The sequence below is a fragment of the Homalodisca vitripennis genome, chromosome 2 (genome assembly GCF_021130785.1).
Source record: "Homalodisca vitripennis isolate AUS2020 chromosome 2, UT_GWSS_2.1, whole genome shotgun sequence".
Taxonomy (NCBI): Eukaryota; Metazoa; Arthropoda; class Insecta; order Hemiptera; family Cicadellidae; genus Homalodisca; species Homalodisca vitripennis.
Genome location: NC_060208.1, coordinates 100,142,714 through 100,168,032, shown reverse-complemented (window position 1 = coordinate 100,168,032; position 25,319 = coordinate 100,142,714). Strand labels below are relative to the sequence as shown.

General features: G+C 35.7%; 1 protein-coding gene across 1 annotated transcript in view; it reads right to left on the bottom strand.

The window, feature by feature from the left end:
• Positions 1-25,319, bottom strand: part of LOC124355746 (hydrocephalus-inducing protein homolog) — a 30,341-nt gene that overhangs the window by 2,742 nt on the left and 2,280 nt on the right. The window contains exons 2-12 of the mRNA XM_046806904.1: positions 18,707-18,863; positions 18,094-18,331; positions 17,532-17,718; positions 14,539-14,703; positions 13,486-13,615; positions 10,261-10,426; positions 8,572-8,731; positions 6,197-6,392; positions 3,129-3,344; positions 2,147-2,316; positions 405-603 (exon numbers count right to left, since the gene is read on the bottom strand). Of these exons, the coding sequence (XP_046662860.1) occupies positions 405-603; positions 2,147-2,316; positions 3,129-3,344; positions 6,197-6,392; positions 8,572-8,731; positions 10,261-10,426; positions 13,486-13,615; positions 14,539-14,703; positions 17,532-17,718; positions 18,094-18,331; positions 18,707-18,863 (1,984 nt within the window). The remainder of the gene's footprint in view (positions 1-404; positions 604-2,146; positions 2,317-3,128; positions 3,345-6,196; positions 6,393-8,571; positions 8,732-10,260; positions 10,427-13,485; positions 13,616-14,538; positions 14,704-17,531; positions 17,719-18,093; positions 18,332-18,706; positions 18,864-25,319) is intronic.

Sequence of the window (25,319 nt, the reverse complement as noted above, 5' to 3'; positions counted from 1 at the left end):
TCATCACTGTCAAGAGAAGGTCTACCGCTCTTTTTTTACTGTGAATGTTAGTTTTACATTTAAACGAAATCGCATTTACGGACATCTTCACTCATAATGTTTGGGTTATAAACCGCACACAATTCATAATGAATCTTGGCTTCTGAGTGAGTTTTCACCCAAAGAATCTTATAACACCATGCACTTCATACTTGGTGAGGTTTTCTGTTCCAAGGTTATGACTGAACAACTCATGAATGCAAGATGCACAGCATAGTTAGAAGCATGCTGGACCATACATAACAATGTCAACATGGCGGCGCTACCCCCACTACTTCTCATGCTATGCATAAATGGCAGTTACTTTCTGGGTAACCATTGTATTAAGTATTCTGTTCATAAACTTTACATTATGTTTTACTCACATTAAAGTTTACGCCTCGTCCACTGATAGTCACAATATACTGGTAAGTACCATTGATCAGAAAGCCCACTGTCTCCCTGTAACTCTGACAAGCTCTCGGCAGGAACACTATTGGTATTGAGAGCTCAGACCTAGGAACCACGGTTGTTTGAGAGATGTCTACCCTCAGGTGCTGCTTGTTATCAAACTGCCCTTCAATCCTACAAAAAATAAATACAGGTTACTTTTACCCAAACTTAGGACCTAAATATTATCTACACACTTAGATATACGAAAAATTAACATTCACATAGGCTTTGTTCCTACAGGACTTTTACTCAAAAGATTCAAGGTTCAAGATCTTTATTGGTCTTTAAACACATTCAATAGTGCAATAGACTTCGTCAAGTTACTAAAATATTCTAAACTAAAACTCTAAACTAAAACTAAAACAAACAACAACAATAACCAAACAACCAACAGATCTATATAAATTAACAATAATAAATAATTATTAACACATTTAACATAGATAAAATTTTCAAATTCAACAATATTAAAACTGAATAAATAAATACATTGAGAGACAAAATTTAAAAAATTATTGTTGTGGTATCAAAATTTAAGAATTCATCAACACAATAAAATATATTAACTTTTAACCAGCACTTCAAAACTGTTTTAAATTTGGCTAAAGATACAGATCTAGCATTTAATGGTAACTTATTAAACAATTTAATTTTCATAAAAAGATGACTGCATTTTGTTTTGGTTAATTTAACTGGTAAGAGTTGTAACAAATGTTTTGTTATAGTAGGATAATCATGAATATCCTGCCTAGTTGTAAATGTTTCAAGTTGTTCCTTTACACTTATAAGACAGTAGAATATATACATATTAACAATAGTCATTATTTTTAATTTCTTAAAAATTGGAACACAAGTCTCTCTTTTTGAAACATTTTTCATAACACTTAATGCATTTTTTTTGCCATTTAAATACTCTTACTGCACTACTACTGTTCCCCCATAGAGTTATACCATAACTTAAGTGTGAATGGAAAAATGCATAATAGGAGGCTAGAAGCATATCCATAGTTATACAATGTCTCAATTTACTCAAGAGATAGACTACTCTAGATAATTTTTTACACAATTCATCTATGTGATGTTCCCAACTTAATTTGCTGTCAAGGTATACCCCTAATAGTTTTACAGGTTTACTAACTTCATAATTCCTATTTAAAGTAAACAGTACTTTCTCAGTATTTTGATCATTTACTATTAAGTAGTTTGTCTCAAACCATTCCATAGCCGATTTTACCGCATAGTTTTCTTCCATAATAAGATTCTCATAATTTTCACTGAAATTCAAGAGTGTGGTGTCATCTGCATAATATAATACTGATGAGCATGGTACATTAAACGAGAAATCATTAACAGCAACGACAAACAAAAAAGATGATCAAGGACTCCTGATATTTCTAACAGATTCACTTCATTGAATGCAAAACAGTAGTTCCTATTCTTTTTCTATTACTTGCTACAATAATGTAGACTGAAATTGTATATTAGAGCAGAGGAAGATGGGCTAGTGCGGAAATTCACAATTCACATTCAATTGGGCTATTCACAAAATTAGGAATATTATTTTGAAATAAAGACAATACTATCAGGATACTACAGTAAATTTAAGTTTCAATTGACTCTAAAAATGTATGTAAGTGAAACAAGTAATTAAAACAAAGTGAAGCCTTTAACTCACAAGAGAGGATTCTCGTCCATGTTGCTGAACGTCAGGTCGGTCTTATTGTAATCAACATCAGAGTTCTGCACGAAGCAAGGCCCAAAATTGTGCTGACAAAAGGAAAACTTGAACACGGGCTGGGCAGCGGTTCCACTCAACAGCAGCACAAAAGTAGGCCCCTTGCTGATCACCCACCCACCTTGTTAGGCTTGTTACTCATACTCTACAGTACATTTACATTTTCAAAAAATAAGCAGGAATATTCTTAGTTTACTCAGACTTAACATATTTCTTTTTTTTAGCCAAAAACAATGAGACGTGACTGAAACAAAATTGTAAAGAAGATGGTTGAATGTTTGAGATTGCCCAGTTCACATGATTTTGATTCTGTGAGACCCTATCAATTTCATACCGGAGGCACTGGCAAAGAGGAAGTGTAATTTTTCTTAAATATTTTACTATACAAGATTATGAGATTACTTTGTATATATATTTTTTCACAACAGAGGATATTTCCTGCAGTTAATTTTTATTTAATGTTGGGCCTAGACAAATTGAGGGGAGTAGAACAAAATTTAAAACATTTTCAAATGGTGAGTAACAGTTAAGATATACATCATTTTACAAATCTCGGGAAGCAATAAAAAAACTTTACTTCAAAGCTATTTTTAAACAACTTTAAATGCTAGTGGCAAATTTTGTATCAAAACATTTTTAATGCTGAATGTAAATAAACAGGACTGTTATATATTATGGGTTTAATGAAACAAATATTAAATATGAAATACTAAATTGAGAGCTGAAAACTTATGTTCGCTAGTGGGACTTTTTTAAATAATATTATTGGCACTGTAAGGTCTCTTGGTTTCTTGTTCTGGAGATCAAAAAAGTGTTTGATAGTGTGTGTTCAAGTCAGCAGTAAGTATATCATTGTATTTATATTTCCAATATCAGTTTTAAAAAAATTATAAAACACATTATTTAAGAAATGGATACGCACAAACAACTGGACTTTGAGTTGATGGAAAGCAGTTCGCCTCAGAGCTGTCAACTGCAGATTTAGGCCCAGCTTGGCCTGGGGTCCAACCAACCCGCTTGTGGTGGCGGCACTGATTGACACCATAGAATCCGAGCCCCACAGCCAATGGTAGTGGAACACAGGCTTGCCAACGTTTTTCAATGTGAAACTGAGTATCATAGGGATACGTGTCTCAATCTATTGACAGAAAACATCTTTAAAATTTCTAAACGATTTAAATCCTAGATCTGGTGTTCATAGATGAATGTTGGGTGTTGTTTGCCTTCACCATTTGTCAACATGCACATATAGATGTAGGAAACATTGAGTCGTTATTAAAACTCATTTTATGAATGAATAAAACAAAGTTTTTTGTACCAATGAAAAGAAGAAATCAAGAGTTTTTTAGCACTAATCTATATTTTGATAAACTCAGTAAATAACAAAAAATAAATGACTACTCATTTGCATACATGATCAAATGACACTAATATATCATCGTTAATAGTGTTATTCATTGAACAATCGTCATGCAAATTAACTATTGAAACACTGAATACATAGATATATGACAATTATTTAGGTTAACAGGTTGGCCACACTGAATAGCTAGCGTTTCATAAGTGAAAGTTTTCTTTTTTTTTTTTTTTTTTTTTTTTTTTTTTTTTTTTTTTTTAGCAATTTTGTTTTATGTTTTGCTTTTGCTTGAGAAAGGTGCATTTATTTGTTTGTAATGAATATTGTGAAAATTTATATTATGTAGAATCAGAATCATTTTATTGTCATCCAACAATTACAAAATTGTATTGGCAAAGTCAAACATGATATTAAAAATATCACTATGTAGGCCTACAGAGCCTAAAACAAATACAATCTATATCTATGTTAAAAGTTTAAAATTGTAAGTCACTAAAATTAGCATTAAAAATCTCATCTGCAGAATAAAACGTTTTTCTCTTCAGCCACTCTGCAACAACATTCTTAAACCTACCAACAGAAATTGATCTAGCACTTAAAGGTAACATATTGAATAGCATAGCTCCGTTTATTGCATAGTTCTGTTGAGTTTTACTTAACCTAGCATATTGTACATCAATTGTATTTTTAATTCTAGTGTTGTGTTCAAGATGCATGTAACAAGACGTGATATTGTTTTCAAAGTGTAGTTATAATTATGTTAGTGTGTTATTTAATTCTAATTTAAATTTTTTTAAGGTAATAAGTAAAAATCTTCTGAACTTTTGTAATGAAGTAAATAATGTATATCCATTACATTGTAACATTTGAATTTTTCTTGATTTGAATATTTATAAAAAACATTTCCTTATTAACATTTTAGAAATTGTGCTATAAATTGTAAATTCTAAAACCCAAACTGGGTAAAATGTAGGATGCAAAAATGTTTTGGTAGTGATACTGAGCCTACAATGGCTTAAAGTACACCCCTGTAGCCTCCGCATTATGGGGGGGGGAGAGGGGGCACTTTATGGGGCACCTGGGGTGATGAAAAATAAGGAAATGTTAATAAAATTAGTCAAAATGTAGTCTGATTTCACTACATTACTCTTTAAATGACGAATATCACTGTTTTCATTATAAAGATTTATAAAACAGTTTCCTAGAACTAAATTCACAAAAAAATCCAAGATATTACTTGTTACAGCAATAAGGTAGCCTTAAAAACTAAAACAGGCAAATTTTTTCACTCTGTCTAGCTACACCATTGTGAGCCTAATATATATCCCGATAGTATCACAGAACCAAAATATTACTATTATACACAACCAATATCCAGCTGATATACCATTGCGATTAAGCTTTCTTCAATTTTTATATCTAACTGAAATCATGTTCGATGACAACACAAATACCAGACAATCAGGTAGTGATCACTCAGAAAGGATTAAGGACAATCTGGACTACAAAGCAAAGAGGAATTCCTACTGCTAGCATTCTTGTCTAGAATTATGTACTGAAGGAAGATCAGATGATTACACAGATGGTGCTGTAGATCACTCCAAGCTCAACCACAGTCCGGTCCATGCTCTTAACCAGCAACACTTCTGATGTAACAATGGGTATCACTTTTTTCTCTTTTTTTTTAGGTGTCGCCTCCGATCCATGAGGAAGAATTAGGGCACTACATCTCAAAGTCATCCCGGAAGAAGAGGAGGCCAGCTCTGAACCAGCCTCTCCAGTCAAAGTAGGCAGGGGGTGGCACACCCTTGTTGAGGTTAACAAGAACCTCTGAGGTAAGGGAACAAACCCCACCAACTCCAACAGTCATCTTCCACAGTAGACTAGACCTATCAAATTGCCCATGAACCCCAGAATCTCGACATTTGTGGTTAGTGATGTGCCGCTACTGGACATCTATAAGGTTGCCCAGATTGAAGTGGCACATCGGTTTTTGCTGTGCCCAGTGGTGGGTTCAATTGGTAGGTATAAACCAGCCAGAAGTGATCCCTGCTGGGTATGGGTATCACTTGCTTTTGCTGCTACTGCTACTGCTTTTGTCCCACCTATCCCTCCCCTCATGATGACACCTCTCCCCAGACACCGTGAAATCCTGTGTACCATGGTGAAAGGCCTAGCACATCAGACACGACTTACGGATGTTGGACCACCTGAGAGTCGTGCTTGTGATGGGCTTCCTGAGATTCATAATTCTGTATTCCCATAATAAATAATACAATATTACATTTTATAATTAAAAAAAGCTTGCAGTGTGCATGCAGAAGGGTGACTGTTTCGTACATTCCTTATGGCACCAGATCGAAAGTTAAAAATTAGCATAACTCAATGTACATTAGGCATAATATTGTTTTACTGACAATTATATATTATGAATACTTTAAATATGTTATCATTAGTGTACTGGGTGTGACTTTGAGTGATGTTTGGGCTGGAACTATAGCTTAATATTATAAGAATACACAATTAAAAAATGATTGATAACAGAATCATAAACTACATTAGACCTATGAATATCTGTATAAAAGAATTTATACTTGTAACTTATACATAATTAGCTCAACTCAAACACTTACAACGCCCATGTCTATGCAGTTATCCTTGTCAGAACGCATGTGGTGGCTTGCTCTGTTGCTGTCATGGTAGACAAGCACAGGCTGTACTTGGTAACACTGAGCCGTGAGGTCCAAGGTCAGTGGACATCTGAGTAGTTGTACACTTACCTTCACATGAAACTGACCCTCCCCTGCCTGTGTTGGTGTGAGGCATAACCTGCACAGGCATTAACTTAATTTAACATGTTGCAATATCAAAGCAAATAGTAATTATTTTCTACTTGATAGTCAATTTTCCAATATCAATAAGACACATTTATTTTTACAGTAAGGCAGTTACTATAATTATTGAATCAGCTGCACAATTTGATAGATATACAGTACAATGTCTGAATCAGCAATGTGGCTTGAAAACAAATTGTTATTTGCAATTACTGATGAATTTTAATTACTGTTCAGAGACACCCCGATGAAAGAAATTATTAAACTTGTTATAACTGTTGAATAAAAAGGCTTCCCACTCCACATTTTAAATCAATTCTTATTTAAAGTAATTTTAAAAATATAAACCGAATGGTAGTAAAATTCATACATTTACTGAGCATTTAAGATCTTTATTAATGTATTAATTTCACTCAACTTACTTGAATTAGATTGCTAGACAAACTACCCACCTTATGGCAGCAGAATCTTCAGTTCTGTCAATTTTTTTTCTAAAAACTATAGCTTCATCAGAGGAAGAACTTATTAGTCAATATGGAATCTACATATTGAACAGATAATTAAGCGGATAAATTCTGGGTTATATGCTATCAAAAGACTTTCTTATTTATGCAGTTTGTCAGTACTAAAGATGGTTTTCCATGCACATATTCAATCCCACATTGCATATGGGATAGGAGTGTATGGAGGAACCACAAACCAAAACCTAAATAAAATTCTAATTTTGCAAAAAAAAGCACTACGAATAATTTTGAAAATGAAGAAGGATGAGTCAGTGAAAAATAATTTCACTGAACTAAATATTTTAACAGTGCATAGCCTTTATATTTTAGAATGTGTTATGTATGTTAGGACCTATCAATCTAAATTTAAAATTCATTGTGAAACCCATACTTACAATACTAGGAATAAGAAGGAATTACTAATACCACGACACAATTTAGAATTTCATACAAAAAAACTTCTTATGCAGGAATAAAATTTTTTAAGTCAATTCCAAAAACAATAACAAGAGTTGAAGATATTAAGAACTTTAAATCAATGTTAAAAGATTATTTAGTTAGATAAGCATTTTATTCATTTGAAGAATTTTATTCAACAACATGATCTATTATAATCATCCAGTTATGTAACTTAGTTGTAGTGACACTATTTATTGTACCCATGTACATAATGTAAATAAAGATATTTTGACTTTGACTAAGATATATGACTGCAGAATTTGGATTCTGGGGTGATCAGATTCCATGCCATTTGTTATCACAACAGCAACAAATATTTCTGAACCCATTGTACAGGATGGCATGGGCTTGACAATTATTAGTTATCTCTATATTTACTAGTATTCAAGCACAAATTAAAGGTGGTTCATTCGTGGTCAGACTGTTATCAATGTTGACAACTACAAAGGACACTGAAATCTGATGCTGTCGCAGACTTGACTCCTATTTAAGATAATAGTAGATTATCTTAAATATTTTGAACTTCTTTGTTCTTAGTTGCCGACTAATTTTCGATCGCTTTCAGACGAACATGACTTCAGATTTTAGGATTCAAGTATGCAAAAGCATGAGATTCCAGACGCACATAAGAGGAAGGTGAACTAGAGCTAACCTCAACCCTTCTCACCATAGCAGCGTTATGTGTACATTCACTATAGCTGCAAACATGTATATAGCTATACAGAATCAGCTATTGGTGACAATAATTATACAAAACCATTTAAACTGTTAGATCAATATGGTTGGTATGTTATATTTGGCAACCCACTTCATCTTTAACTGTCTAGTGCAGTTTTTGTATGTATTTCAACTAGACAACTTATATTTACATTAAATTGTATAAATGGCAATAGCCTTATTTAATTTCAATAAACATTGAATCGCAAAAAGTACTTGCTCCGCCGGGAGTCGAACCCGGATCTCTCACTTGCCGGGTGAATGTGCTACCATTACACCACAGAGCGCTTACTTTTTCCGATTCAATTATTTTGTATTGGGCCGTATCTGTCACATATGCGTTTAAATAAGAAAACTAACATATGATCGGAAGACCAAATGTGGTAGCACATTCACCCGGCAAGTGAGAGATCCGGGTTCGACTCCCAGCGGAGCAAGTACTTTTTGCGATTCAATGTTTATTGAAATTAAACTAGACAACTTAAAAATTCTCACTTGATGTCAATCTGAGACTGTGCTGGGACAACACCTTTCATAGGTAACACTTGCACGGCCTGTCCCCAGGTCTCAGAGTACAGGGAGTTGGGGTCAACAGTGAACTTGAGGTCACACTCCTCCTGATTGACAAGTTGGACTTTGCCCTCACTTCTCACACCTGAACAGATTCAAACTCATTAGACGAAGCAAAACAAACAACTCATAAAACTTTTAGTTGAGTTTTGAATGATTAGTGTATCGATAACATCTTATGGTGAGTGTTATTACTAAAATGGTTTCACAAAATTACGCAAGAGAAAAATGTATAAAGTAAAATTGAATTAAAGCAGACCCCACACACCTAACTACGCTCATTATGACAACTGTCTCACATCAATATATGTGTTGAAAATTGGATTGTCGAAGACGAAGATTGAAGGATAGGTTGAAGAAGCTGTACACCTCACTTAAGACAGCTGATCGAGTCCAGTTAATTGGCTTCCTCTCACATTGCTTTACGCCATTTATCAACCAAGTTTCTAGAAGTTTCCAACTTGCAAATTATTACAGGCAGAATACAATGTTTTTCAAATTTAAAGTAATTTTCCAGTTTACACAACATAAAAACATTGATCACATACGTAATTCTGGAAATGTTTCGGCCTCCATTACAATGTTACACTGGACTGAAATGAGAAAATCCTGACTTTTGCATTAACAACTTTTGACAGAAGCTGGCTCTCCATAGCACGGCCAAAATATTTAGAAAACTTAACGAAGCAATTTTTTGAAGTGGTATGAACCAGGAACATAGATGTTAGTTATGATATCAGACGCATAAACATAAGAACGAAGATTCAACATAATTCATGTATTTTGAAATTAGGGCAGAAGTGCACTTGCTTCAGTGATACAAGTAGTATTTTATAAAAGAACCTGACCACATGTGATAATGTTAAGATTATTGATCCCATTAAGTAAGAATATAAATTAAATTGAGTAGTCCTTTTACAGCACAAATAACAGGGGGATAAGAAAAATCTAGAATATCATTAGATTGGACTGAAACATACTTTTGCCTGGGGTGATGGTGGGGAAAAGGTCGTAAATGAGTATGATTACTCATATTTCAAAAAAGAGATGTCTATATTGATATATACTAAATACTTATTTCTTTACTTAACAACAATTATATTTTTATCTATAGAGCTTTTCCCCAAAACATCAGCATTTAGAAAGGTATGATTTTTTCCTCAAACGCAAAGAAAATATTTGTATTATTATAAATGTTTTATCAACAGTATTTTAATTTTATGCATTATTATTTATTTTTTGTTTATATACTATTTGTTGTAATTTTACTCTGTCCACTGTTGTTATCTTTGTTCAAGAGATGTTACAAACCACATCTGCATTTATATTAATACAAATTTTTATTTTTGTATTAAATGCTACTCACTGCCAGACCATAATTAAGTTGTTAGCGATAGGTTTTTACTTTCCTCTGTTCATATGAGGTACCAAACTTTACATATCTTCATCGAAATCACCAAAAGACATAAATCTCTAAATACTTTATAACATAACTAAAATTTGTTTATCTTAAAAAGTGTAATATTAACTCGAAATAGTTAGATTGTTCACTTATCTAATAATACATTCATAAATTGTTCATGTAGAAAAGTATTAGTTTTTTTGAAGCAATACCTATGAGAGTGGTGCGAAGACAAAGGAAGTTTGGCAAAAAACAAAGGGAAGGTTCAGACGCAATACCTAACAGCTGTAGACTCTGCTCTACCTGGCGTTCAGGTATTGACAGCTGCCACATGGACCGGTACGTGCCAGTTTCCTTTGGTATGAAGGTGAACAATACCTATAATAAAGAAGATTGGATTCACATTTGAGTTGATGCAAATCATAAATACTGAGTTAAAAATATAACAGTTGTAGACTTTTTTAAAATTTGTGAATATTTTAATTTAAACCACGAATTAATATATTTAACTAATAATAATGTTTTTTTTATAGTTAGAAGCTTGAGAATATTGAAATTTCATCATATACAGTACTGGTCTAGGTAGGATTAAGGATTTTTTTGAAAAAAATTTTTTTATTTCATTCAGATTGAATTATGTTTCTTTTTCTACAAAGCAATCCAGATCAAATTTTATCTGTGACATTTTTCTAGACAATGACAGACTTAAACAAGTTGACCACACAAAGTTTCTAGAACTTATAATAGATAAAAATTTAGCTTGGGATAAAGATGTAGATCATGTTACTAATAAGATATCTACTGGTCTATATGCATTGCCACAAATGGCAAAAAGTAGTAATTTAAGTACACTTAAATTAATATATTTCTCATTGATCCACTCACATTTAGCTTACAGAATAAACATTTATGCAGTAACAATAATAAGCAATTTAGATATGTTATTGGTCCTACAAAAAATCTTTGAGCGTCATGAAACATTTCAGACATACAAATTCTGTTAAACTTATTTTTTCTGAACTTGGAATTCTGACAGTATATAGTTTACACATATTTGAATCAATAACTTATGTAAAACAATTTTTGATCCTATACTAAAAACTAATAAACATACATATAATACTTGTTTTAATACACGTATCGATCAACACAATCTCAAATTTTACAAAAAGAAAACATATTACAGAGGTGTGAGATATTTACATAATTTACCAACAAAATTTATATTGGAAACAGATCTGTTATAAGTTTAAAAAGAAGTAAAGGATTATTTAACTAATTTATATCTATATTCTTTTAAGGAATATTTCAATACAAAAACCTATTAATTCATTTAATGAGGAATTGAAGATAAATTGTTCAGATGTAAGTTTTATCATTTGAAAGAACTGATGTTACCATTTTTTATTTATATTTTAAAATTAATATTAGTATTTAGTTTTAATGTAGTGACGCTATTCTTTGTACCTTGTAAATACTATGGAATAAAGTGGTTTCATGATGTCTATGTCTATGACTATGACTGATATATGATTTAAATTACAAATAGTTTGAATCTTACAAAGACTATGTGAGTTTTTGTATGATTTTGTATTAAAAACCAAAGGGAATAAAGGATTCATACACGTTTGATTATACCTAAAAGTCGGCCATTTTTATATACATTTGTGACACTATTTTTAAAAATGTACACAAGTAAATAATCCTAGATAATCTTTTACATACATGTTCAATGTGTTGTTTCCAAGAAAGCCTGTTGTCCAATGTTATTCCTAGTAACTAAACAAAAACTTTAGATCCAAGCATAGACCTATTAATATGCTTAAGAGTTATTAACAATTGTTTTGTTTTTCCATGTCAAACAAAGACCATTTACATTTAAACCAGTTAACAGTTTCATTCATAGTGGTTTCTACCAAGTTGCTTAGATAAAGTAAATCTGCACAACTTTAACAAAGTGATATAATCAGTATATATAGTGATAAAACTAGAGACATTCAAACTTTTACGAGGGGGTACCCAAAAGTAACCGGAATTGTATTGCTGGCAGCCGGCAGCGTGTAGTACACATTCCTGCCGCTATGCGTGTGTCGCGCAACCCATTGCGAGCTCAGTGACCCCAGTTCCGTTGTCCTAGTGCATTCTGTTCGTTTGTAGTGACTGTTTTCGCTAACCCTGTTTTGTTCTTGTTTCGTTTTTTGTCATGGCAAGTTTAAGTGAACAACGTGCAGCTGTGAAATTTTGTTTTTTACTTGGTAAAAATGCTGCAGAAACTATTTTAATGTTGAATACAGCTTACAAAGATGATGCTATGAGGAAAACTCAGGTCTACGAGTGGTTCGCTCGATTTAAAAATGGCGACATGTCGATTGAAGACAAACCTCGTTCTGGACGTCCATCAACCTCTCGAACGGACGAAAATGTTGAGAAAATTCGTGAACTTGTGCTCACCGACCGTCGACAGACAATTAAGGAACTATCAGAGAGTAGTGGGTTAACTTGGAGCTCGGTTCAGTGAATTTTAACAGGAGATTTAGGACTGAAAAGGGTTGCTGCCAAATTTGTTCCTCGACTTCTGACTGACCATCAAAAGGCACATCGAGTTGAAACTTGCCGCCTTCTGAAAGAACATCTCGAAAATGATCCCGATTTTCTGGAAAAGGTAATTACTGGTGATGAGTCATGGTACTATGGTTATGACCCAGAAACGAAGCAACAGTCAAGCCAATGGAAGTCGCCATCTTCACCTCGTCCAAAAAAATGTCGGCAAGTCAAATCAAACATCAAAACCATGTTGATTTGCTTTTTTGATGCTAAAGGCATTGTTCATTCTGAGTTTGTTCCTCCAGGTCAGACTGTCAACCAAACATTTTATTTGGAGATTTTAAGAAGATTGCGCAACAGTGCTCGCCAGAAAAGACCCGATTTGTGGCAGACTGGAGATTGGTTTCTTCCACCACGACAACGCACCGGCACACACAGCCATCTCAGTTAGGCAGTTTTTAGCCAAAAAACGGCATGGTTCCGCTGCCCCACGCACCTTACTCGCCTGACCTTGCTCCATGCGACTTTTTTTTTATTTCCACACATGGAAAGAGGCTTGAAAGGTCAACGATTTGATAGCGTTGAAGAGGTTAAGAAAAAAACGAAGTTCGAGCTTGCAGCCATTTCTAAAGATGACTACAAAAAAATGTTTTGATCAATGAAAATACCGTTGGGACAAGTGTATTAGTTGTAATGGAGATTATTTTGAAGGAGATAAGGTTGTATTGTAAAAAATTTGATAATATATAATTTTTATAAAATAATTCCGGTTTTTTTTTTGGGTACCCCCTTGTATATCAACCACATGGGAATATGCTCCATTCACCATGTCAACCTGTTTGCAATTCGCAAGATAGGATCTTAACATGTTCAGATACAAGGATACCCGGTACCTCCATGTGTTTGGTAGCATTGAGCTTGCTGGACGGGACAGAACAGGCGAATGGTGACAATCTAGCCCGGCTGAGCTCTCTCCAATGGAATGTGTAGTTCTCACTGGTCGTGTTGACAACAGTAACACACCTGCAACATATCACTAAGCTAAACCACACAGATTCCAGATCTGGATTAATTATATTTACTTACTTTCAAATATTCAGCAGCAACTAATTAATGTCTACTTAAAGTACTAAATTGACATTGGTATAACTTTATTATCACTAAACTGAACTTCAATAGTCAGTACTTTGACTGTTACAAGGACCAGCTCTCTTAACAATGACACTGCCATCGCAGTGTAATAAAAAATACCACTAAATTATGACAATCTGATTTACTGTTGTAATCCAGCTACTTAGAGATCAGGCACTTAAAAACTTTGAGGTTATAATGAAACTCCTGAGTAATTCAGAACTAATGTTTAAGATGCTGGGGAAGTGAGCTTGGATCCATAGTTTATTGCTTTCAGAATTATAACTTGTACAAATGAGATTGTTACCTGTAATAATATACCTGTTATTTTATAGGTTTAGAATACTTGTCATTATGGCAGTTTTAGATAAAAAAAACAAGGTTGAACATTTTTAATTGTGTCTTAAAGTTGATCAATATTATGACAATTTTATGTGGATAATATCCTTACAATTTTATTTAGTTTTTAAACAGATTTATAAGGTTAAAACTTAGTATTTATAGATATTGGGTATAAATAAGGAAATCTTCTGTAGCACTTTACACAGTGTTGGTCATTATATAAATATTTGTTGATAGATGTTGAAGCCATTGGCCATAAAGCGGATAGCTTCTGCCCTCTCCAAACTGTGGTTTCTCTGGTTGCTGGTCTCTAATTAATGACTTTTTCTAAGAAACGATTGACTAGATTCAAATAGTGCCAATTCTCTTCTACACATCCCAAATGAAATGTTTGCAGTGTTCTCTTTCAAATAGTTGTTAAAAATGGTTGTATACAAATTTAAAAAAAACATATCAAGAAGGCCAATAATTACTTGTGGATCTGGCGACCAACGCCTAGCACTCTGAACTGTAGCTGCAACTGGTCTGGGAGAGAGGAGGGCAGACAGTCAGCCACCACCAGATGGCAGCAGGGTAGCATACTGCAACCCTCCACCCGAACTACAACCATCTCTGCACCGGGCTCCTCGTTCTCTACACTGTTGTTGTAGTAAACAAACAGAAATCAACACAATAATAAATGGTGTAACTTCTGATAAGCTCTTAGCTGAAAAGCAAAATACAGTTAGTATATAAACTAAAACCTACTTTACCTGCATAATGTAGCCACCTTCGCAATCAGCGTTAAAGCTATAAGATTTCCCTCTAAGATCGTTGGGCCACAAGAATGGCCATGGCTCTGTGTTAGGTCATTGATTTATGGCCACGTCCTGTCCCTCAGCTTGGCAAGCCACACCTAGTGACTCTCACTGTTTTGCCGTTCAGCTCATCAGGCAACTACGTGTGACCCACTGTATTGAGCATTTATAAAATTCAAACCTTATCCAGTTGTGAGTGGAAAGTGCAGTACTGCAATTTCTCAGCCAAATAAGTAACTAAATTAGTTACCCACGAGGGTTCACTTCTGGGTGGTTTATATCTTCCAGTTGAACACACACTCAGTACAGCAAAAACCGATGTGTCACTTAAATCTGGACAACCTTAGGGATGTTCAGGAGCAGCACATCACTAACCGCAACTGTCAAGATTCTGGGGTGCAAGAGTAATTTGATAGGTCTAGTCTACTGTGGGAGATGACTGTTGGAGTTGGTGGAATTTGCCAGCCTAGACATAAGAGTGTGTCACCACCCCCTGATCGCTTTGACTGAGGAAGCTGGTTCAGAGGTCAGAGGTGGTTTCTCCTTCCGAGGGGATATGACTTGAGACTACTGCCCTAAATTCTTCCTCATGGATCTCGACAGGAGGCCGCCTCCAACCTTACCCTTCCAGAATATCTTGTCACTCCGGAAGCAGCGCAAATGATTTTATAGGACTAGGTGTAATTTCTAAGCTTCTTGTCCTAAGAGAATAGAACTTAATTAATATTTCTGTTTTTATAGCACATACCAAACATTGCTCAGAATAGTTTTTTATCCCTCAATGTCACTGTATAGTGTGAAGCTAATAAACTTTGTAAATTATTTTAGAATTCCATTTAAACCTGTCATTTAAAGAGCTGAAGATATATTGCCATTTAAATCCGAGTTACAGTGACATACAGTCAACAACGTTCAAGTGGCAACATAGAACCTAGCCGGTCACTACGTGTGGCTTGGTGAGCTGAGAGGACAACCACATGAGGCTCTAACCTGAGTAAGATATAATTTTTGGCCACATTAATTATTACAAAGGGTTAAGTTCAGATAAAATAAACATAATTACAACACAAATTCAACCTAACTAATGACATTTAAGAGCTAGCTGTACTTGCAGCCTTCTTGATTTTATCTGCATAGGACAGTGTAAAACTTCAAACTTTTACAATCTTATTTTGGTGGTCTCAAACTAAAAGTATTTTATCTTGACATACTCGGTTTAATGATAACTTTTAAGCTGTTTAAAAATAAATTTTTATACACAGTACTGAACAAAGTTAAAATTTTACACATATAAAAAACACACACATTTAGCGTCAATTTATATTTACTTTCATTTGCTAAAAAAACTTACAGAATTATTAATGGTACTGTATAACAATTCAAACACATTTTGTTCTTTGAATGCACCTTACAGAAAAATTACCAAAGTTTACACTTCAAATTTTCTTGGAGGGAACCTACATTTTGAACTGTTAGATGACTTGGATTTTCCTAATGTTGAAAATAAAAATTATGTACAGCAGTCCCATACACAACTAAAAATTTTTAGGTAGCCCTCAACTCTTTATGAGATATGGGACCTTGCAATATAAAGAGAATTCCAAAACCTTCTCTAAGAAATTTTTTTTAATTAACATACAAGTAATAATAATAATTAACTTTTAAATAACTCATGTTAAGTTGTATTTTTTGCAGCGGATGTCCGCGGCCGTGGTGCCCGAGGATCGCTAGTCATGGTTTGTTGCAGATAGAATGAATGAATGTGTGAGTGTAAGTAAATAATTTTTATAAAAATAGAATATTTTAATTGTAATGTTGTATATTTTGACTAAGTTTTTGTTTAAAATGTATCATTCATATTATTTTATAATCAAATATTAATTTTATACACCGTATTATTTAAGAGTGCAATCTTGTTTTTTTTTTTGTTAAGTGATTTGTTGTTAGTTTTAGAATGCATAGCAAATACTCATTTTATTTTTGAAACTCTGTTGATTTGATTTTTATTTTGAAGATTACAAATGGCTTGTACTTATACTAATAATCAGGTTAAGTGTAAGAAAGGACTATGTAGTCCTAACTTCGCCTGAAAAAATAAAGAGAATTTTCATTTAATTTCATTTCATGTTAATATTCTGATTTTATTTTAATATTTAACTTTAATATTTGAAAGTTGTAATTTACAATTGAGTAAAGTGTTTGTAAAACTGTACCTGTGTACACAAGTGTATTCTATAGAATAACTTTCAGAAGAACGAAGGCTCTTGGAGATAGTGTAAATATAATGTATCCCACCTCCAGATAAATCCACTATAACCATGAATTTGATGACTCGTGTTTAGTTGTCCTTGTAAAGTGTATGTTAATCTATTAAAAGAAAGGCAATGCACATTATATTGTAGGATCTTAACCCTCTACGTTGTTGACCTAATGGGAGGTGCAACAGACTTAGGCCAAGCTGAAGGAGTTCGCATTAGAGTAATGCGGTATGGAAAAATTTTTACATCCTACATTACAAAAATGATCATCTGATGGACTACAGACAGCATCATCTGTATTTCACTGGCCCAAAAAGTAATAGGTGTTTTTTATAATAAAGGAAACCTGAGCCCTGCCCACTTATAAAAAGTTGAATATCTAAACAAATTTCTACCAAAGTCAAAATATACCTTAGTTGTAACTCGCAGGAAAAGCTGGATAATTCTTTAGGTTGGAATCTGACGACACAGGTTATCTGCTCTCCAACCTGTATCTTTCCTATTATCGGTTCCACGTTTATGGGCCAACCGAACTTGGGCACATCCTGTCTGGACCTGGGCAGCTCCAATACTGAATCATCCCTTGATACCAGATCCACTGTAATAAATTTAATTGACAATAAACTATGTAGATGTTTTAAGAGAGATTCAATCATTCTTATAAATCATCTGTGACTATACGGAAATTAATCACATATTCCATGACATTTGGTCATAGCCAGAATTACTGTAGTTGGTATACTCATAAAAATCTTTGAAATAATTAATCTCGGTAAGGTTTTTTATATCTTAATTGTACTGTGCCACTAAATTTACCCTGTTACTTCCACCAAACTATGTTTACCTCTCTACTCAACGGTTCGGTTACTCACAAATTTACTATACGTGGAAGATAACCCGATCAGATTTAGCTAAAATTATGAAAACCTGCACATATCTGTTATATTAATTTATTATAAAGGGACCAGTCTACCTGAACTGGGTAAGGGGCAAGGCTTAACACACGAACACGTGGCTGGTCTTTTGACTTCCTTTGGTTTTCTATCCACAGTGATTGGCTGCAGTCTGGGCCTCTCTGAGCTCATAGACACATTACCGTAACTGGCCTTCCTGGAGTCATCCAGACAACTCTGAGCCTGGTTCTGCTGTGTCCAAGAGAATACAGCTGGGACTGTTCCTTTGTTTGACAGAACCAATGTGTGTTCTTCCATCTGGAAAAATGTGAGTCTAAAAATTCTTGAATCATAAAAATCAGTATTCAACTCTTCAAGAGAGAAAAATTCCATGAAGAAACAGGAAATATTTTAGATTAAAGGAACCATCTTTTCACAACTCTTCTACTATGACTTCACATTGTTGATGGAACACTGTGCAATAATTTGTCAATGTCATTGAAGAAAATTTACGAAGATCACACAGAATTGTTTGTAGTAATGCATCCATGTACAGAAAGTTTCAATGTTATAAAGTGGTGAGCATCGCAACATGTATCTCGAGTTTTCCTTAACTAAACATAAATCATAAAGATCTTCTAAATTTGGTTAGAAATAGTTTGCGCCCAAACTACATTTATGCCTTGATTTTACCTGTTGGACTATGGTGATGGGGAAGGTGATAGCTCTAGTTGAACAGAGAACCTTGGCATAGTCAGCAGAAGCAGATACTAGCAAGGCTAAGGATATATTTGTTACTGGTAACTCCTCAAACTCTGGCTCCTCTTGGAAATACAGCACTCTTCGTGCACTGTACAAAATATTCAACAGCTGTTTTTTAATTTAATTTATTAAAGCATTACATCACACAAAAAAATAAATTTATTAGGAACACTATAAGCTTAGACAATTCCAACCCAAACATCTGACAGAGTCATGGATATGGTAGTTTCTAGGTATGACTGTTAAATAGTGATGTGAAGAGGGCTCTAGTAAGACTTCTTTATCCTATCTTTGCTGTCACCATAAGATTTATGATTTTATTCTTTGAACAGATTTACATAATCTGAATAAATGTTCCTTTGTTTTAAAATGGTGAATAAACATGTTTACTTTCTATTGTCTCCAATAAAATCACAAGCTGAACAACTCTAAATAATGTAATATAATTTACAATATTTCAAAATTAAACCTCTAATTATATATTTTATGTTCATAAAATGATTACTATAAAGAAGCTTTGAAATTTAAGTGATCAATTGTTACAAATGCATTATGAGAACAAATGAATTAATTAAAATCTTTGGGGGGGTGGGGGGGGGGGGGGGTGGGGGGGGGGGGGGGTGGGGGGGGGGGGGGGTGGGGGGGGGGGGGGGTGGGGGGGGGGGGGGGTGGGGGGGGGGGGCCTAGTTCTGAGGCGTCAGAGAAACCGTGCAAGTCCCAGTGAGTAGCAGCAGAGTAGGGGATAGCACGAGGAATTGTAATAGTAGCAACGTGCTTAAGTTCAAATAAAAAGGCGTGCCATTTTTGGTATATTTCTGGAGGGAGCGGATCATCCCAATCTATGCCAGAAATCCATACGAGTTGCATGATATTTTTTGTGAGCATTATACAAGGCGCCAAAAAACCACAGGGGTCATAGACTTGAGAAATGAGACTTAAAACTTTACGCTTAGTGGGGTTTTCACAAGAAAAATTAAAATTAAACGTAAAAGTGTCAGTCAGAGGGGTCCATTTAAGGCCCAAAATAGAGAAATGAGGCTCCTGAGAGGGTTGCAGAAAAACTAGGATTTCCCGATGATCTTCAGGAAGGTGTTGCAGAAGTCTCGGAGAGTTCGAGACCCACTTCCGGAGCTCAAAGCCACCGAGCCGAAGGAGTTTGATGAGTTGATCTTGAAGTTCAGCGGCGAGTTCTTCAGTCTCAGCTCCGCAGATCAGGTCGTCGACGTAGCTCTGGTGTTTGAGAATCTCAGCAGCATGGGGGTAGCGGTGACCTTCATCTTCTGCCAATTGATGTAGCGTTTTGATGGCCAAGTAGGGTGAACAGTTCAGGCCGTAGGTAACTGTCGTGAGCTTGAACGTGGACATCAAGTCGGTGGGGTGATCACGCCATAAGATCAGTTGGAAATGTTGATCGTCAGGATGCACCTTAATTTGGCGGTACATCTGTCTGATGTCACAAGAGAACACTACGTTCTGAAGGCAGAAGCGCAGAAGAATGTCACAAATATTATTTTGCAGTTTAGGTCAGGTCAACAGAGTGTCGTTGAGAGAGAGTCCGGAACTGGTTTTGGCACTGGCGTCAAAAACGACGCGTAGTTTGGTGGTGCTACTTTGTGCCTTAAAAACACTGTGGTGTGGCAGAAAGTAGTGGGGCGTGCTTAAGTCAGGAGTAGGGCAGCCCTGCATATGGCCTAGAGAGAGATATTCATGTATAAAATCAGAATATAAATTATAATACTCCACATTAGTGGGAGCGTGGAGCTTGCGCTCGAGTGAATAGAGTCTACTTTCAGCATGAACTTTGGAACTTCCCAGATGAGTACTGGTGTTCTTGAAAGGGAGGCGGACCATATATCGACCCTCACGGTCCCTGGAGTGCGTGGTAGAAAAATATTCATCGCATTGAGTGTCCTCTGCAGACCTTTTACTGGGAGCAGGCAGTTCCTCTTGTGTCCAGAAACGCTGCAGAGAGGCGTGGAGGTCCACCGCAGCAGTCGAGAGAAGAGAGACAGCCATAGTAGAGACAGACTGCGTCAGTGGTGTGCAGGGAGCCGTCCCCATCAGCACGAAACCAAAACAGGTGCCCAGGGCGTGAGGTAAATTGAGACCAAGAGAGTAGGTCTCGTGAGTAAGAATATGTGGAAATAGCGCTCCACCAATAAGCACGTCAATGCCACCAGGGAGGTGGAAGGTTGGATCAGCCAGTGTAATGTTTTTAACCTTATTCATGACCTCCTGAGATATTTGCACTCGTGGGAGGTCTACAGTGATTTGTGGCAATATGTGGAACGAGTGTGCGGGGCGGCAACTGGGTGGCCAGCAAGAGTTTCCACGCCCAGAGTTAAAAATCCGCGTGTGTGAGCAGAGGTTTGAGAAAGGCCGGCGACATTAATAGTGGCCGGACGGCGCTGTGTACCCAACAGTTGGGAGGCTTTCTCGCTAATAAAATTTAGCATGCTTCCTGAATCAATTAAGGCACGAAAGACATAAGCTTGTCCGTTAGAGGCGGTGAGCTTGACAAGAGAAGTACCCAGAAGAACCGTGGTACTAGGGGCGAGGTCTCGATGCAGTGTGCCATGAGCGTGTAGTGTGGTGTGTTCGGCCGGGCTAGGAGGTGAGAGCGCTGTGGTCGCAGGCGAGGGGCGGACAGCAGGTGTAGGTGTTGCACTGCTCTGTGCAGGCCGGCCGCCGTCACGGCCGTTCTCCACAACGGGACGAACGCGGTCCGATGTACTAACACTGGACCGTGTTGGCCGATCAGTGAAATGTAGCAAGGTATGATGACGAATTTAGACTGACATTCACTTAATCTGTGCGTCCCCAAACAAGAAGAACAGCGGTTATGCTGTTTAATAATCCCGTGCCGTTCTTGAGGTGTCTTTTGGCCGAAGCTGGGACGGCCATAAATTTTATGACCGCTCTGATGGCAATAAAGACATGATGGGCCTTGTTTATAGGCCGAGGAGGGTGGAGAGGAAGCTGCCAACAAGCTCACGTTTTTAAGAGACGATTTGGGCTTATCAAATCTGGGTTTTGACCCAAAATAAGAACTTGACGCGTTCTTGGGGTCCACAATATTGTCATGTAGACTACTGTCCTCAATGTGGCTGCATTCCAGGTTGAGAAACTCAATTATTTGTTCAACCGAGGGCAAAGTATGAAGCTCTTCCTTTTTTCGAAACTGTTCTAGGCGGGTGACCATCCGATTATCAATCTTGCGTAATAACAAGGCTGAGAGAAGTGGGTTGTTACTAGTGATGTCATTGTTTAACGCTTTAAGTGACTGCGTATGTTTGTGAAAAAGATTAAGGAAAGCACGGATATTCTTCACAGATGTGCTGGAGATGACAGGAAGGTCTAGTATTTGATTTAAATGTAGTGTGAGTAGACGCCTAGTATTATGGTAGCGATCCTTCAGCAGCTGATAAGCGATTGCATAATTTTGCTCAGTTATATTTAGCGATTTTATCAGAGAGAGTGGTTCGCCTGAAAGCACGCTCAAGAGATATTGAAATTTCATTACATCGCTTAGGTGCGCATTGTTGTGTACGGCTTGTTCATAAACGTTGATGAACGTACAGAAGTCCAAGGCAGCTCCGTCAAAAGTTTTTAATTCCAATTTCGGTAGCCGGACATTGCCTTGAGGGGAGGCAGGCGGAATAGTTTCGCATTTATTAGCTTTAGCCTGTCTCTTGGTCTCAATCATAAGCACGTTAGCAGAAACGTAATCAACTAACTCGTCCACGCTCGCTAATGCGGAATAGTTAGGTGTATAGTCGGCATCTACTTTTAATTCCAACTCGTGGCACAAGTCTAATATCGCTGAAAATTCCTGTCTAAGTTTCTGAATAGATTTAGCTCTGACAAGCAACTGCTGAAGTATATTTGGATCGGAAGTCTTCTTAGTTAGATCATAGATACTTTGTATCTGAGAAAAGAGGTGTTCTCGCTTTGCATTGGCCACTTTAAGAGACATCGCCATGTTGAAAGTGTTTGTAGAAAATTAATCAATTTGAGTAAAACTTCAAAGGTGAAAAGTAAATAAAATATTGTCCTCTTGAATTGAGACAGTGATAAAAATAGAAACTAAATTATTTTCCTCTGAAGTATTTTCCCCAAGAAATAAGAAGTATCTAAACAATATAATACAATGAAAAACAATTTAAAAAATATTTATGATACAATATAAATAAACCCTTTAACACTTTTTGTAAACTTTTATTTTTGTTACTATGTACATTTCGAAATCATTGATTTCATCTTCAGGTACCAATTGTTTAGTTTTTTGAGGTAAAAACTCAATAATAATGCAATAAGTAGAGTAGGCTCGTATAGGCCTATAGTATAGTTTTGTTTTCACAAAATAAAATAAACTGTTATTATGGCAAAACGTAAACAAGACAAGTTGTTATTAAATAATAAACAACAATTAGGGTTATTGTTGAGCTAAATTCAGCTATAATGTAGCAGAGGCTCTGGAAACATTATGAGCACGTACTACATGTAAACTGTCAGTGGTAAAGTATGGTAGTGTTGTGACAGTAACCATAAACCATGCATACATAATATGCGTGAGCAATGTTCAAATAGAAATTATAATAAACAATTGTTAGCAGTAAGTAGCTTTTTTTTCTTTTTAAGCTGAGACTAGAATATAGTATTGACAAAATAAACATTTAATTTTGCAATAAGGGTGCAAGTCCTGCTCAAGGTAACGTGTCAATAACCAAGATTGTTTATATTTAAGTTCGCATAACCTGCTTAGAATAATGAGTATTACAAGTAGGGCTGATAACCAACAAGTATTGAGAAGCGGTAACCATTAAAAAGTAATCAGTTCACCTGTGCTGTGACAGTCTGAAAGCTTGTTTGTCAACAAAACAATGCAGTCGACAAAGCAGAGGACAACAGCTGATATGACCACGACGTCACAGCTGATATGAGTGGAGAGGGAACTGGAAAATCGATATGCACGTGATATTCACTTTGCAATCGTGAAAGAACCTGAAACCACACTTTGAAATATGCACTGTATATAGCTTATAAGAGTTGAGATTGCACTGATATTCACCAATGGACTAAAGTTCTCATTATCCGGCTCGCTAAGGACCATGAAAAGAATGAATTTTGGTTATGAGAACCGTTAGATAATACTTTAGAGGCTCGATTAAGAAGGACCACTTCACACTAGGCAGTGAAGACGCCGAACACACTGATTTTAACAAGATTTCACTAGGTTACACATAATGAGTTTATGAACAGTGCATATTCAAATAAAGTGCAGAAAATAAACAGTTACCTTTGTTTTCATGAGAGGTACCTAACCGTAGTCTGCTGTTGTTGCGGGCCAGGTTGTGATCAGTAAGTGTGGAAATAGGCTGCAGCAGTCTTGTAGGCAGGCGTGAAGACGGAAGATGTCCTTCACGGATTCACTCACGCACAATACGACCGCAAACGAATAGTTCATAACACTGTGGCCAGTCCTGTAGAGCACAGTAGACGCGGGTGTCCGGGAGCAGAGACGTTCTGGTAGAGATTGCCAATCCAGAGCACTGACTTTAATGTTAATGTAAATGTACAACAAATAGAGATAAACTAATATTTTAAGTGAGAGAGTAACACATGGGGGAGAGAGTAAGTATGGTCAGCAGTGGCTAGAGAGTACATAAGTGCCCCAGGCGGGACCGAGAGTATAATGAGCAAGCGTGCCGTCGCTTGCAAGGTAGGCAATTGATAAGTCAACCGTTGTGATTGGTTGGTGAGTGTACAGTAAACAGCTGATTCGTGAAACAATGGTTCATTGGTCTGTCACTGTACGTGAATATTTTAATCCAGTAAGGAATGGTATTGTAGGCACTAGGCCGCAGAAAGAGATATAGAATTAATGCAGTATATACAGTTTAGTAAAATAAAGGCAAATATGGAGTATAAATTGCCCAAAAAATATATACATAATTATTGTTCAATAAAAGTAGCCTTTTCATATTAGGCAATAAAAAACAAGTTATTTAAGGCAATAATACTTAACAACCCTAAAAACTTAAATAAAGTATGAAATACACTGCTAAGCAAAAGGAAGTTTATAGTTTAATGTCCTTTGTGAATCAATACTTATTTTCAGAGGTAAATCTTATTAAATGCAATATATCATTCAATGCAATATACTGCCTTGAACCCATGTGTCTTCTGATAAGCTATACAATCAGAAGTAGCACTATATATAGTAGCTCCTTTGTACCAAACACAAGTCCTGGATCCAAACAAATTTAGCAGTACTCCATGACTGTTGTGTTTACGTTTTCAGTGGTATTCTGTTTATTTTATGTTGTGGATCTCAAATATTCTGCACATCATCCACCAAATAGCTATCTGGGGCTCAGTTAATAGGATTAACAACATTTTAAAAGTTATTTTACACAAAGTCTATTAGCAATTATTATCTACGTAAAAAAAATGTAGTAAAGATTTTTTAAGTGGTTCATTTTATAAGTGGAAAAGATCGCCAAATATTGAGAGTAGAGTATTATAAGCTGTGGAGTAGAAA